Genomic DNA, 14,281 nt, shown 5'->3' on the forward strand with positions numbered 1-14,281 from the left:
CACACAGAAAAAGATAAAAAAACCTAATATAGTTGAGACTAATTCAGATGTAGAATGTGTAGGCAAAACTGTAAAGCGAATGAGGTTAACAGAAGGAGAAACAAAGTCTCCAAAACCTGCGGGCACACACACACACCCAAAGATGAAAAAATCTAATGTAGCTGAAATTAATTCAGATGTAGAATGTGTAGGCGAAACTGTAAAGAGAATGAGGTCAACAGAAGGAGAAACAAAGTCTCCAAAACCTGCGGGCACACACACACAGAAAAAGATAAAAAAATCTAATAATGCTGAAATTAATTCAGATGTAGAATGTGTAGGCGAAAGCGTAAATGACATGCACTTTAAACCCCTTAGTGAAAGTGTTTGCCAGTCTTTGTGCAAACAGTTAAATATAGAGTTTGAAAAAATTAGCATCAAAGTGCCTTCAAGCGATTGCTTATTAGGAGTCCCCTGTCAAAATGAGAAAATTGTTGCAGACGGTAACTGTTTCTTTAGAGCCATCTCACAAGCTGTGAGTGGCACACAGAAAAACCATAGAAAAATTCGACTGGCCATTGTAAGAGAACTGGAAAATAATGGCCCACAATATCAAAACCTTTTGCGGCAAGGCTATTCTTCAGTCTCCGAGTATATTAGTAAAACTAACATGAAACGCGTTAATAGTTGGGCCACAGAAATTGAAATTCAGGCAACAGCAAATTCCTTAGGAGTCGATTTATTTACCTTTTTAAATGGCCATTGGATAAAATACAGGTGCTGCAGTAAGGTTTTAACAAGCCATGGCATCTATTTGGAAAACTGTAATGGAAATCACTACGAAGCAGTGGTGTGTGTAAAAAACCCTAATAGTCATAGTTGTTATGGGTGCTGTCAAAGTAGTACTGAAGGATACAGCACCAGATCAAAAGCTGAACACACCCACCTTATATCTGACACCAATTCAAATATAACAGCAGAAATAGATGATAATTTTTCTCGCTTTCTTAGACGTAAAAGAAAAATGAAAGTGAAACGTTTCTATGAAAAACACAAATTAACCATTAATGAAATGTTGAGAAGTAAATACAGGGAACAGGCAGCACAGAGAGAGAAAGTGAAGATAAGGCAGAGAAACAAATACAGAGAACATGCAGTTTATAGAGAGAAACATAAAGTAAAAAGCACAGAGAAATACAAGACTGATTTACTTCATAGAGAAAAAGTGAAGGTGCATAGTAAAGTTAAATATAAAACCAATTTACAGCATAAAGAAAACGTGAAGGCAGCAAGTATGCAAAAATATAAACTTGATGTAGATCACAGACAAAAGGTGAAAGCAGCAAGTATGCAAAAATATAAACTTGATGTAGATCACAGACAAAAGGTGAAGGCAGCAAGTAAACAACAATATAGTTTGAATTTATTGCATAGACAAAGGATTAAGGCTAAAAGCAAACAAAAATTCCACACCGATCCTGACTTTAGAGCTAAGGTCAAACAAGCTAACAAATTAAAGAGACTGAAACTAAAAAAAATGCAAAAAATATTGATTATGTTAGAGATCAATTCTTAGAAAAAGTTAAGGATGGTCCTGAATACATTTGTTCTGTGTGCTTTAGATTGTTTTTTAAAAAACAAGCTTTGCCCTGTAAGAGAGATGATTATAAATCAAGCCGTAAAATTTCATCCATTGCAGAGAGATGTATTTCAGAGAAATACTTACACAAATGTACTCCAGACTGTACAAGGCCATGTGAATTATTAGGCACACCCAGAGGCCAACTGTGGATTTGCTATACGTGTCATTTTAAGATCAGTAAAGGTCAAATGCCACCTGAATGCATAGCCAACAACTTGGAGTTAGATCCCATTCCCCCAGTGTTGTCCTGTTTAAACAGCTTGGAACAACATCTGGTTGCTCCAAGTATTCCCTTTATGAAAATGCTGGCTTTACCTAAAGGTGGTCAAAACGGTGTCCATGGGCCTGTGACATGTGTCCCAGCTAATGTTGTTGAAACCACCAAGTTGCTGCCTCGCACTGATATGGAAGGGTCTTTGTTACCTGTTAAATTGAAGCGCAAACTGACATACAAAGGACATTATGAATATCAGTTTGTTGACTCTATGCATGTAAGACAGGCCCTGAGCTATTTGAAACAGAACAATAAGTATTATAAAGACATTGACTTTAATGAAGAATGGGTAAATATGTTCTGTGTGGAACAAGATGAGGGTCCAGATAAGGAAGATGAAGATAATGTTAAAAGTGAAGCAGGCGAGGATGTAGAAGATGAGCTTCTGCATGATAGACAGCAACATTGCATGTTTCAGGACACATGTCTCATGCCTGTTGACATAGGTCAAGAAGCACTGGATCAGTATTTTGATGATATATTGAATCTAGCTCCAGCTGAAGGGAACAATCCAGTGAAGTTGCTGTCTGATGAGGAAAATGAGGCTAAATGCTTTCCTGTGTTGTTCCCACAAGGTCACAATACTTTTCATACTCCAAGGCCAAACCATCTGACCTTGTCACGGTATTTTAATACCAGAATTTTACATGCTGATGGCAGATTTGCACAAAATGTTGAGTATATATTTTTTGCCCAGTACATGTCAGAAGTTGAACAGGTTGTTTCTAAAGTTTCAATTGCATCCAGGAAAGGGCAATCAGGATCTAAAATGCCAAAGCAATCTGGTAGAAACGTAAAAGAATCACTTAAGGATTTGCTAGAGTTTGATGATGGTTACAGGTTTTTGAACCCAATAAGAGGTACACCAGCCTTCTGGCAAGCTGCACAGAAGGATTTGATTGCATGTGTCCGTCAGCTGGGAATACCCACGTGGTTCTGCTCTTTTAGCTCAGCAGACCTCAGGTGGACAAATCTCCTCAATACAGTTTTAAAACAAGAGGGGAGAACGCAAACGGTTGACAATTTAGAGTGGGCAGAAAGATGTGACCTCTTAAGACGCAATCCGGTAACGGCAGCAAGAATGTTTGATTTCCGCTGGCACTGCTTTTTGAGAGAGGTGCTCATGTCTCCAGCACAGCCAATCGGCAAAATTATAGATTACTTTTATCGGGTGGAATTTCAACAGCGGGGGTCGCCGCATGTTCATTGCTTGTTTTGGATTGAAAACGCTCCCCAAATCGGTGTAGACACAGATGAAGAGGTAATTCAGTTTATTGACAAATATGTTACCTGTGAATTACCCACACAAGACCAGGAATTACTGGAAATTGTTACATCTGTGCAACGACATTCAAAGCGTCACTCCAAAACATGCAAAAAGAACAAAACAGTTTGCCGTTTTAATTTCCCCCGACCAGCTTCAATGCGCACGTTCATCAAGAAATTAGAACCCAAGCCAAAATGTCCAAAGTGTGTCGAAAAGGTTGAAGATGCAAAGTGCACTTGCCTGACTGTCCAGGTTGATTCGATGACTACAGAGCGTGCTGCATATATCATGACTGCTATTAAAGAAGCTCTGAATGATGAAAACAACCCCTGTGATAGTGTACAGAGTTTGTTTGCGTCAATAGGAATAACGCAGGCCATTTTTGAACATGCATACAAGCGTTTAGGAGGACACACACAGATTGTTTTAAAAAGAGAAGTCAATGAAGTTTGGGTGAATCAGTACAACAAACATTTATTGAAATGTTGGAATGCTAACATGGACATTCAGTTTGTTGTAGATGCATGGGCTTGTATCGTGTATATTATTTCTTATATTTCTAAGGCTGAGCGAGAGATGGGCTTGTTGCTGGGGAATGCCCAAAAAGAAGCCTCCAAGGGCAATGTAAGTGCTCAAGAGGCAATGAAAAAAATAGGCAGTGTTTATTTACATAATCGGGATGTTTCTTCTCAGGAAGCTGTGTATCGGCTAACAAATATGCATCTCAAGGAATGTTCAAGAAAAGTCGTGTTTGTGCCAACAGGGGACAATATCATTAAACTGAGCAGACCTATTAGTGAGATCACAGAAACAACCTCATCAGATGACATGTGGATGACAAATATTATTGATCGCTATAAGAGCAGGCCAAATGATTCTGACTTTAACAACATGTGCATGGCCACATTTGCTTCTGAATACCGTGTTCTCACTAAAAACGAGAAATGCAGAAACCCTATTGAACTGCAAAATTCATTGGGTGCAATTACAAAAAGAACACGGACCAAACCAGCTGTGGTTCGATATGCACGGTTTTCAGAAACAAAAAATCCGGAATTATTTCAACAAAGCATGCTCCAGTTGTTTTTACCATACAGAGTCAATGAGGACCTTAAGCCATCAGAGTATGAAACATTTCAGGAATTTTATGAAAATGGCTTCTTAAGTTTTGATGATGGGTCATTGCATGCAGTCAGATCAGTTGTTGATTCAAACAGATGTAGGTTTGAAATTGAACCTGAAGACTTAGATGCGATCCAAGAGAAAATAGATTACGATGACCTTTTAGAAGATGCGTGGTGCTTGCTTTGCCCAGAGCAGGAAGTTGAGCGGTTAGAGTCTAAACAGGAGTTCAGGGAGCAACAACCGCAGGAGGATCAGTCTGAGCAAGAGCAGGTACCTAATATTCCGGATTTGGCCACACGTAGTGAGGAAATTTGTAATTTAGAGAAATGTAATAACATGTCTAGAATCGAGGGTCTTGCCATTATACGATCCTTAAATGAGCTACAGCTGTCCATTTTCTACAGAATACGGCAATGGTGTTTAGACAAAATATCAGGTAAAAACCCAGAGCCGTTACATGTGTTTGTAACTGGTGGTGCAGGCACAGGGAAAAGTCACCTGATTAAAGCTATTCAGTATGAGGCAATTCGACTGCTGTCACCAACCTGCCGTAATCCAGACAACATTTGTGTATTATTAACTGCACCGACAGGGATAGCAGCTTACAACTTAAATGCAGCTACTATCCACACTACATTTAACATTGGCAAAGATATTCGTCTCCCCTACATACCGCTGGGAGATGAAAAGCTAAATTCATTGAGGGCCAAATACATGGACCTCCAGATCTTAATAATTGATGAAATATCTATGGTTCATCATAAACTATTGGCTTATATTCATGGCAGGTTGCGTCAGATAAAGCAGTCAGGTGACTTTTCCCCATTTGGTAACATTAGTGTTATAGCTGTTGGAGATTTCTATCAGTTACCTCCAGTCCACGGTAAAGCTTTGTATGTTGATAATCTAGGTGTTAACTTTTGGACTCATATATTCAAAGTTGCAGAACTTACGACCATTATGAGACAAAAAGATAACACCTTTGCAGAGTTATTAAACCGGTTAAGGACACGTTGTAAAGGGACACCTATGCTTGAAACTGATATTGAACAACTAAAACAGTGTGAAACTGGCGAAGATTCTTCTGAGCTACACATATTCCCTACAAATCAACAGGTATTTGCCCATAATCTCGAGCAGCTCAAAAGCGTATGTCCTGATTATATAGAAATACAGGCACAAGATTTTGGTTTTGATAAAAAGACAGGCAAATTAAGGGAATTAGAGGGTCATCTTGGCAAAACTAAACATACAAATTTGTTAGAATCTCTCCCAATTGGCATAAATGCTCGAGTTATGCTTTGTAAAAATGTAGATGTAGCTGATGGTCTAGTCAATGGGGTATGTGGTACAGTTACACACATAGAACATCCAGAGGGAAAGCGGCTTCCTGTAGCAGTTTATGTTAAATTTGATGATAGTAAAGTGGGCACACAAAGAAGGAAGCGCACACATACCCCAGCAGACCTGACTGGTTCCACTCGTATAGAACCAGAAGAAGAATTAGCTAATAAGAGAGGTGAAAAGCGACGCCAGTTTCCACTGAAATTAGCTTGGGCCTGTACAGTTCACAAAGTACAGGGTATAACAGTAGATAAAGCTGTGGTGTCCCTTAAAAAGGTTTTTGCTGCAGGTCAGGCATATGTGGCCTTAAGTCGTGTTAGGAGTTTAGAAGGACTGGTTATTCAGGACTTCAAGGAAAAGGCCATATACTGTAATGATAGTATTAAAATTGCGATGCAGAACATGCCTCCCTTCATGGTTGAAAGTTTATCCATGCACAAAGATGACAAACATGTTTTAACTGTATTTTTCATGAATGTGCAAGGATTAGCTAGACATGTTTCAGATTTGGCCTCATGTGTACAGCATTTGCAGCCTAACTGCATTGCTGTTGCTGAGACATGGTTAAATACAGAGTCATCTATTCAAACAGTCCAAATTGAGCATTACAGATTCCTTAGTCGACCCCGAAATTCATCCTATCAGAGCAGCACCCATCCAGCTCTGATTTTGCTGCAGAGCCAGCAGCATGGTGGAGTTGGTATGTACTGTGATGAAAACGTAAACTATGAGGTCACAGTACCAGACTTTAATTTGGAATGTTTAGTCTATTCTGTTGTTGAACACAAAATATTAGTTGCAGTTGTTTACCGTCCACCATCATACCCCATGTCTCTGTTTAAATATAATTTGGAAAGGTTATTGAATTGGCTCCATGTACACAGTGACACTGTAGCTGTGATGGGAGACTTTAATGATGACATATTGAAATCTTCATCTGTTTGTAACATGATGATTGAAAAAGGGTACGTTCAATATGTCACATCTCCCACAACAGAGAGGGGGACATTAATTGATCACATCTATGTCAAATCCACACAGTTTGACACAGATTGTGTTGTGGTCCCAACCTACTTTAGTGACCATGAAGGGATTTTATGTTCTTTTAAATTGAATGACCATTAGCTTTCTGAGTGTCAACTATGATACTGGTCCTTTTGGTTAGAATAGGGAGTGGGCCACCTGGATTAACTTGCTCATTCCTTCCATTGGCTCACTCACTTTTTTAAATTTCTTAAATTTTGGAGTAATCCTGGCCAGAGATTACTCTGGCCATACCCCAGGGCTAAGCATGTCCGGACCTAGTTATGTGGGTTCTGACATAGCTTTTAAAGTTCCCTCAAGTCCAGCCTGCTCCAGACGATACCAGAGGACAAGTGTGGTGTTGTGCACTCAGTAGCTATGTAGCATAAACTATTTTTGCAACCTTTACCTATGACCTGCAGTGTACAGCTGTAGCTCAAACATCTTCTGGGTAGAATAGGGACTCTGTGTTGTGCAAACAATGTGTGTGACTTTTCAGTTTTAGTCAGGATTTTAATCAGGCATAATTATTTGCCATAATTTATATTTTTATGATTGCTTCTATTTATTCTATTTATCTATTTATTTATTTATTGATGTCTGTCTGTATGTATATATCTATGTATGTCTGTCTGTATCTATGTATATATATATAATTATGTATGTCTGTCTGTATCTATGTATGTATATATATATGTATGTCTGTCTGTATCTATGTATATATCTATGTATGTCTGTCTGTATCTATGTGTATATATCTATGTATGTCTGTCTGTATCTATGTGTATATATATATGTCTGTCTGTCTGTATCTATGTGTATATATCTATGTATGTCTGTCTGTATCTATGTGTATATATCTATGTATGTCTGTCTGTATCTATGTATATATCTGTGTATATATATATATATATATGTATGTCTGTCTGTCTGTATCTATGTATATATATATGTATGTCTTTCTGTATCTATGTATATATCTATGTATGTCTGTCTGTATCTATGTATATATCTATGTCTGTCTGTCTGTATCTATGTATATATCTATGTCTGTCTGTCTGTATCTATGTGTATATATCTATGTATGTCTGTCTGTATCTGTGTATATATATATATGTATGTCTGTCTGTATCTATGTATCTATCTATGTATGTATGTATGTGGCCAACCATGATTTTTCGTTCCAGTGAGAAGACCTTGGTTTGTTGGCCAATTTTCTATTTTTATGACTATTTCTATTTATATATTTATTTACTTATTTATTTATATGTCTGTCTGTATGTATGTAGTTTGTATCTATGTATGTATGTGGCCAATCATGGTTTTTCCTTCCAGCGAGAAGGCCAAGGTTTGTTGGGTGTTTAGGTCTCATCAGCATGTAAATATGTAAAAGTGCCTTAGTAGAAAATTTGCCTCTTAATGAAGTCATCATGGTCCAGTGCTAGTAATTTAGCAATATAGGAACTATCTATCCACCCATCATCTATACCCACTTACTCCTTAACCAGGGTCACAGGGACCTGCTGGAGCCTATCCCAGCTCTCTTTGGGTGAAAAGCAGGGGTACACCCTGGACAGGTCACCAGTCCATCACAGGGCCACATAGAGACAAACAATCTCACACACTGATACTCACTCCTATGGGCAATTTAGAGTCACCAATCAACCTGTGTTAAGTCACTGTGTAATTGTTTATTATTTACATAAATAAAAAGTTATCCATTCTAACAAACTAACTTCTCCTCCCACAGAAAAGGCTTAAGTTAGTAAAGTTTTTAGAATACCAATGATGTGTGTGTTGTCTGTTTGGTTGAGGGGGCTTTGTTGATTCTGTTCATTGTCCTCATTTTGCTCTGGTGTGGTCCTGGTTTTAAGGGCGGTTTAGTACAGCCCTCCTTATTGCAGGTTTTATTTGTTTGTAATTTGGTTTATACTTCCTGGCTATGCAGTCCTCCTAATTTGCCCTTAGTGTATTTTTATGACGACCAGGCTTTGATTCTTGTTAGGGCATAGTGTTGTGCTAGGTTTTATTTCCAATTAGGTGATTTTGTTGAGGTGGCCTGGGTCTGTTATGTGCACAGGTATATGGTATGGTTTAGTCTTTTATTTCGGTATTGAATTTCTTGGTCTGATCTTCCATTTTTCCATTTAAGTAGGTGGTGGGGCTTGTTGCCAAGGTGATCACTTCAGGTAAAGAGCACTGCAGGAAAAACAGACTCCTATATTAGTATGTAAATTTTTGTAGGTTAGTAGATCACAGGTTTGGCTGTAGGTTCTCACTTGCTTTGAGTTTTGTTTACCACTGTGTTTAGTGTAGCTTCTGCTTTTGTCAGTTACTTATCAATTGAATGATATCAATTATCCTGTGCTTTGTTCCCATTTGGTCTTAGATTGGTGCCGGTTAGGTTCCTTCTTTGTGTTGGTTTTAATTTTGACTGTGTTTTTACAACAGATGGACACTACAGGCTTGAGTGCACACATGCATTTTTGTGATGTTAACTATCTTCTGTTCCTTTGTCGCAGAGCCTGTGACTTGGCTGGTTCCATCGTCCATCCACAGAAAAGGAAACAGCTAAAGAAACTTATGTGAAAATTGTGTACTGTTTTATATTATTGTTGTGTGCTCTCTCTCCCTCTCTCTTTTTTAAAAATTATTTTTTGGGACAGTTTTTTTGCCTTTATTTGATAGGACTACTGAAAAAATGTAAAAATTAAATTCTAAGAAAAGCAAGGAAAGAAATGCTAAATAAACATAATAGTTACTAAATAAATATTAAATATTGCCAAGTTAGTCAATAAATATGAAATAAAAGGTAAGCAAGAATAAATGTTTATAATAGTGTATTCTGGAATATATAGTAATAGTTTCTACAATAGTTGCAGTTGTTGCTGTTCTTTTCTCTCTCCTCTATCCACTCACCCCAACCGGTCGAGGCAGATGGCCGCCCAAACTGAGCCCGGTTCTGCTGGAGGTTTTTTCTTCCGTTAAAGGGAGTTTTTCCTCTCCACTGTCGCCAAGTGCTTGCTCATAAGGGATTTGTTGGGTTTTTTTGTTTTTTGTAAAATGCCTTGAGATGATTGTATTGTGATTTGGCGCTATTCAAATAAAATTGAATTGAATTGCTTGTAAATATGTTAACCACTTAATGTTTATAATATATTTTTAAATAATATAATTTAATATATTATATTTTAGTTTTTAATATATTTAAATTGTAGTTGAATGTAATAAAGTTAAGTTAATGAAATTCTTTTCTCTAATTATTAATCTTTTTGATGTATCACTATGTTGCATATTGGTCATATTTGTTAATGAAAAGAAAGATTAGTTCCATGAAAACCACAGAACAAATAACTTTTTTCCATAGTGTCTAGCTCATGTCTTCTACTGTGAAAATAAAGAAATATAAATAAGAGCGAAATTTTTATAAGAGTATTCTATAATATGTTCATTTGTAAAATAGTTGATGCCATGTGAATATGTGCAACAATAAATGTAGTTTAAAGTTTGTTTGGGCAATATTTTCTTTGTGTGTATTGAAACTGGCCTGTTCTCCCCGTGCTTGCGCGTTTACTCCAGGTACTCCGGTTTCCTCCCACAGTCCAAAACATGTATCTCAGGTTGATTGAGTGAGTGTGAGTGTGTGAGGTTGTTTGTCTCTATGTGGACCTATATGATCCAATTCTTATGAGACTTTGCAACAGTGTAGTTGCTGATTGATTCCTTCACAACATGCACCTTGGTTACAGTTACATAGTGTTTTTTTAAGAAATGACATATCCAATTCCACCTTCATGTTGAACACTACCCAGCACATGTACATAAATCATATTTCTGTTTCCTATTTCTAATGTTACATCCAGTAGTTTGTATCTTTTTATTTATTAATATAGTTTTTACTTATTTATGGCATTGTGCACAGCATAGAATTTCATTGTACAGGGCAATGTGTTTTTATATATGATACGATAAGGAAGTCTGAATCTTGAAAAATGCTCAGTCAACATATGTTGATATTTAATAAATGTAGTTATTGTTGATCTGCAAACTTGGGAAAGCATATGTTTTATATTCTGCATGATTTTCAATAAATTCCTACTCAAGAAATCATATGTTGTCTTTGGAAGAATGTTTTTTGGTTATAAGAGTAATGTAAATGTAATTCAAGCTTTGTAACAACTATACAGTGCTTTAGTCAGCTAAGTCATCAAAGTGCCCATGTAAACCATAACAAGGATAGTACATGCTCAAGTCATTTTGGTTTATGGTTTATGAAAAGACTATGCATAAACTTTACTTGACTTAGCTTTTGGCCAAGAATTGACTCTGGATCTGTTAATGTTCATGCAAATAATTTAAGGGCATTTAGATAAATAAATTCCTAGAAAAATCAGACCATTAATGATAAATGCAATAAATAATTTAAATTATTTACAGTGGAACATGGTTTAAGTGTCATGTATAAAATTGTGGCAACTACAGAGGTATAAAACTGATGAGCCATACACTGTAAAACATTACAAAATACATCTATCTGTTCATATTAGTTTTCCTGTTTTTTTAAAAAAAATATATAGCCAGGTTGGAACTGGTGGAGGAAAGTGTCAGGTGTGATGTGTGACAAAAGAGTGTCAGCAAGAATGAAAGGAAAGGTGGACAAGACAGTGGTGAGACCAGCACTGTTGTCTGGTTTAGAGACAGTGGCACTGAGAAAGAAAAAGACAGGAGGCAGAGCTGGAGGTAGCAGAGCTGAAGATGTTGAGGTTCTCTCTGGGAGTGACGAGGATGAATAGGATCAGGAATGAGTACATCAGAGGGACAGCTCATGTTAGATGATTTGGAGAAAAAGCCAGGGAAGCCAGATTGAGATGGTTTGGACATGTTCAGAGGAGGGACAGTGAATACATTGGTAAAAAGGATGCTGAGGTTAGAGCTGCCAGGAAGGAGGCCTAGAGGAAGACCAAAGAGGAGGTTCTTGGATGTAGTGAAGGAGGACATGAGGATAGTTGGTGTGGGTGTGAAGGATACAGAGGATAGGGTTAAATGGAGGCAGATGATTGGCTGTGGCGACCCCTGAAGGGAGCAGCCGAAAGGAAAAGAAGATATATATATATATATATATATATATGTTTTCTTTACCCAAAAAGATTTTGATCAATTATTATTATTTCTTAAGATACTGCAAAAGTGACAATATTTTTTTTTATCAATAAATAATAACTGTATAGCCCAAAAAAGTATTCCAAATGTGCAGAAACCATTCATGCATTCATTCAGTGGACACGTCTCATGTATTTCAGCACAGCCATCATATATATATATTTCATATGTTTTCTTTACCAAAGAAGATTTTGATCAATTATTATTATTTCTTAAGATACTGCAAAAGTGACAATATTTTATCAATAAATAATAACTGTATAGCCCAAAAAAGTATCACAAATGTGCAGAAACCATACAGAAGTGCCATTTTCTAAAGGCACTTTGAATAATAGTCAATTGTGAACAACATAAATGAACAAGGAAATCTGAGAGAGCAACCAGAACCACTACAGGAGAATAAGCGAATAATGCAGGCCACTCCCTAAACACACACAATCTCAATACATTGCAGGAACAAGATAATCAATGAGCACATGTAGGGCATTAAGCAAGTGTGTGTGTGCATGGACTTTGTAGATATATTTTTAGCATTTGCAGCACACAGAATGTTTTGTACAGTCCTTTGGTGGGAAGTACTCATATCTCTTCCTCTTACTGGCCCCAGCTGTGGTTTTCAGACGGTACCCTTTAAAAAGCATAAAAAAACATGACACCATTCTGTGCCACCACAGTGTTGTAATGAAATCCCAATTGAAATAATATGGAGGGTTTCCATATTGGGCATGGGTCTCAGACTTTTTTTTTGATTAATTTGTCTAAAAGGACTTTTTTGGCAAAACCTGGGGTATGTGGTACAGTTACACACATAGAACATCCAGAGGGAAAGCGGCTTCCTGTAGCAGTTTATGTTAAATTTGATGACAGTAAAGTGGGCACACAAAGAAGGAAGCGCACACATACCCCAGCAGACCTGACTGGTTCTACGCGTATAGAACCAGAAGAAGAATTAGCTAATAAGAGAGGTGAAAAGCGGCGTCAGTGTCCACTGAAATTAGCTTGGGCCTGTACAGTTCACAAAGTACAGGGTATAACAGTAGATAAAGCTGTGGTGTCCCTTAAAAAGGTTTTTGCTGCTGGTCAGGTGTATGTGGCCTTAAGTCGTGTTAGGAGTTTAGAAGGACTGGTTATTCAGGACTTCAAGGAAAAGGCCATATACTGTAATGATAGCATTAAAATTGCAATGCAGAACATGCCTCCCTTTATGGTTGAAAGTTTATCCATGCACAAACATGACAAACATGTTTTAACTGTATTTTTCCTGAATGTGCAAGGATTAGCTAGACATGTTTCAGATTTGGCCTCATGTGTACAGCATTTGCAGCCTAACTGCATTGCTGTTGCTGAGACATGGTTAAATACAGTCATCTATTCAAACAGTCCAAATTGAGCATTACAGATTCCATAGTCGACCCCGAAATTCATCCTATCAGAGCAGCACCCATCCAGCTCTGATTTTGCTGCAGAGCCAGCATAAGTACCCGTGGTCATACCCCCGTGACCCAGTGCAAACCACCATTACCTGTGGACAATTGTTTCAGTGAGAGCCCTTTACACACTTTAGTTTCACACTTCACACTCTTCAAAATTTTGTGCTGTAAAAATCCTGACAACATGACATCATTGTCTCGCCATAGAGTTACATTGTATGGAATTCTCATTGAAAATATATGGCAAGTTTGGGTCATCACCAAGGCAACACCATTGTAAATAGGGCGTGGGTGTCATTGACTTTTTTGATCAGGATGCACTAAAGGATTTTTGTGCCAAATATCATTCATACGTGACAAAGTAAATTTTTTGATCTCAATACAACTTTTCCATGAATGAGGCACAAAGTGGAGGTCAAAGCCCAGGCTGTGGTACAGGAAAAACCTTACAGGTTATCAAAATAATTTGGATAACTCTTTGTTTGTTAAAGTACGATGTGCAAATACATTACATTTTGTAAAATTCCCATTGGAAATAAATGACAGTTTTCGCCCATCGCCGTGGCAACACCTTTGAAAATAGGGCATAGGTCTGATTGGCTTTTTTGATCGGTATCCCCTAAAGGAATTTTTGTCAAATTATATTCAAGTGTGACAAACTAAATTTTTTGGTCTGCATTCAAATCGGACATAAATGAGCGAAAGAGCGGACGCCAACTCTCTGGCTGCGGAACCGGAAAACCGTAAAAGTTAGCAAAATAATTTGGATAACTTTTGATGTTCCACATCTCTAGGTGATGTTGACCAAGAATGAGCTCATTTGGCCAAAAGCCCTAGGACAAGTTCGTTAAAGTACGACGTGTGCAAAAACGGTACGTTTTGGAAAATCCCCATTGGAAATGAATGGAGGCTTTCGGTCGTCGCCGTGGCAACACCGTTGAAAATAGGGCATGGGTCTGGTTGGCTTTTCTGATCGGGATGGCCTAATGGAATTTTGTGCCAAATTTGGTACATTTTGGAAAAACTAAATTTTTGAC

The 14,281-nt window shown here is 37.6% G+C and overlaps 1 protein-coding gene across 1 annotated transcript; it reads left to right on the forward strand.

Annotated features, from left to right (window-relative positions):
* Positions 1 to 109: 109 nt before the first annotated feature.
* On the forward strand, positions 110 to 12,924 carry LOC113130098 (uncharacterized). Its single transcript, XM_026306410.1, is given in 4 exon segments — positions 110 to 1,499; positions 1,502 to 5,635; positions 12,609 to 12,779; positions 12,899 to 12,924. Coding segments are annotated over 4 exon segments (5,688 nt in total). The 5' UTR covers positions 110 to 142.
* The last annotated feature ends 1,357 nt before the right edge of the window (positions 12,925 to 14,281 follow it).

This window comes from Mastacembelus armatus, chromosome 5, assembly GCF_900324485.2.
Source record: "Mastacembelus armatus chromosome 5, fMasArm1.2, whole genome shotgun sequence".
NCBI lineage: Eukaryota > Metazoa > Chordata > Actinopteri > Synbranchiformes > Mastacembelidae > Mastacembelus > Mastacembelus armatus.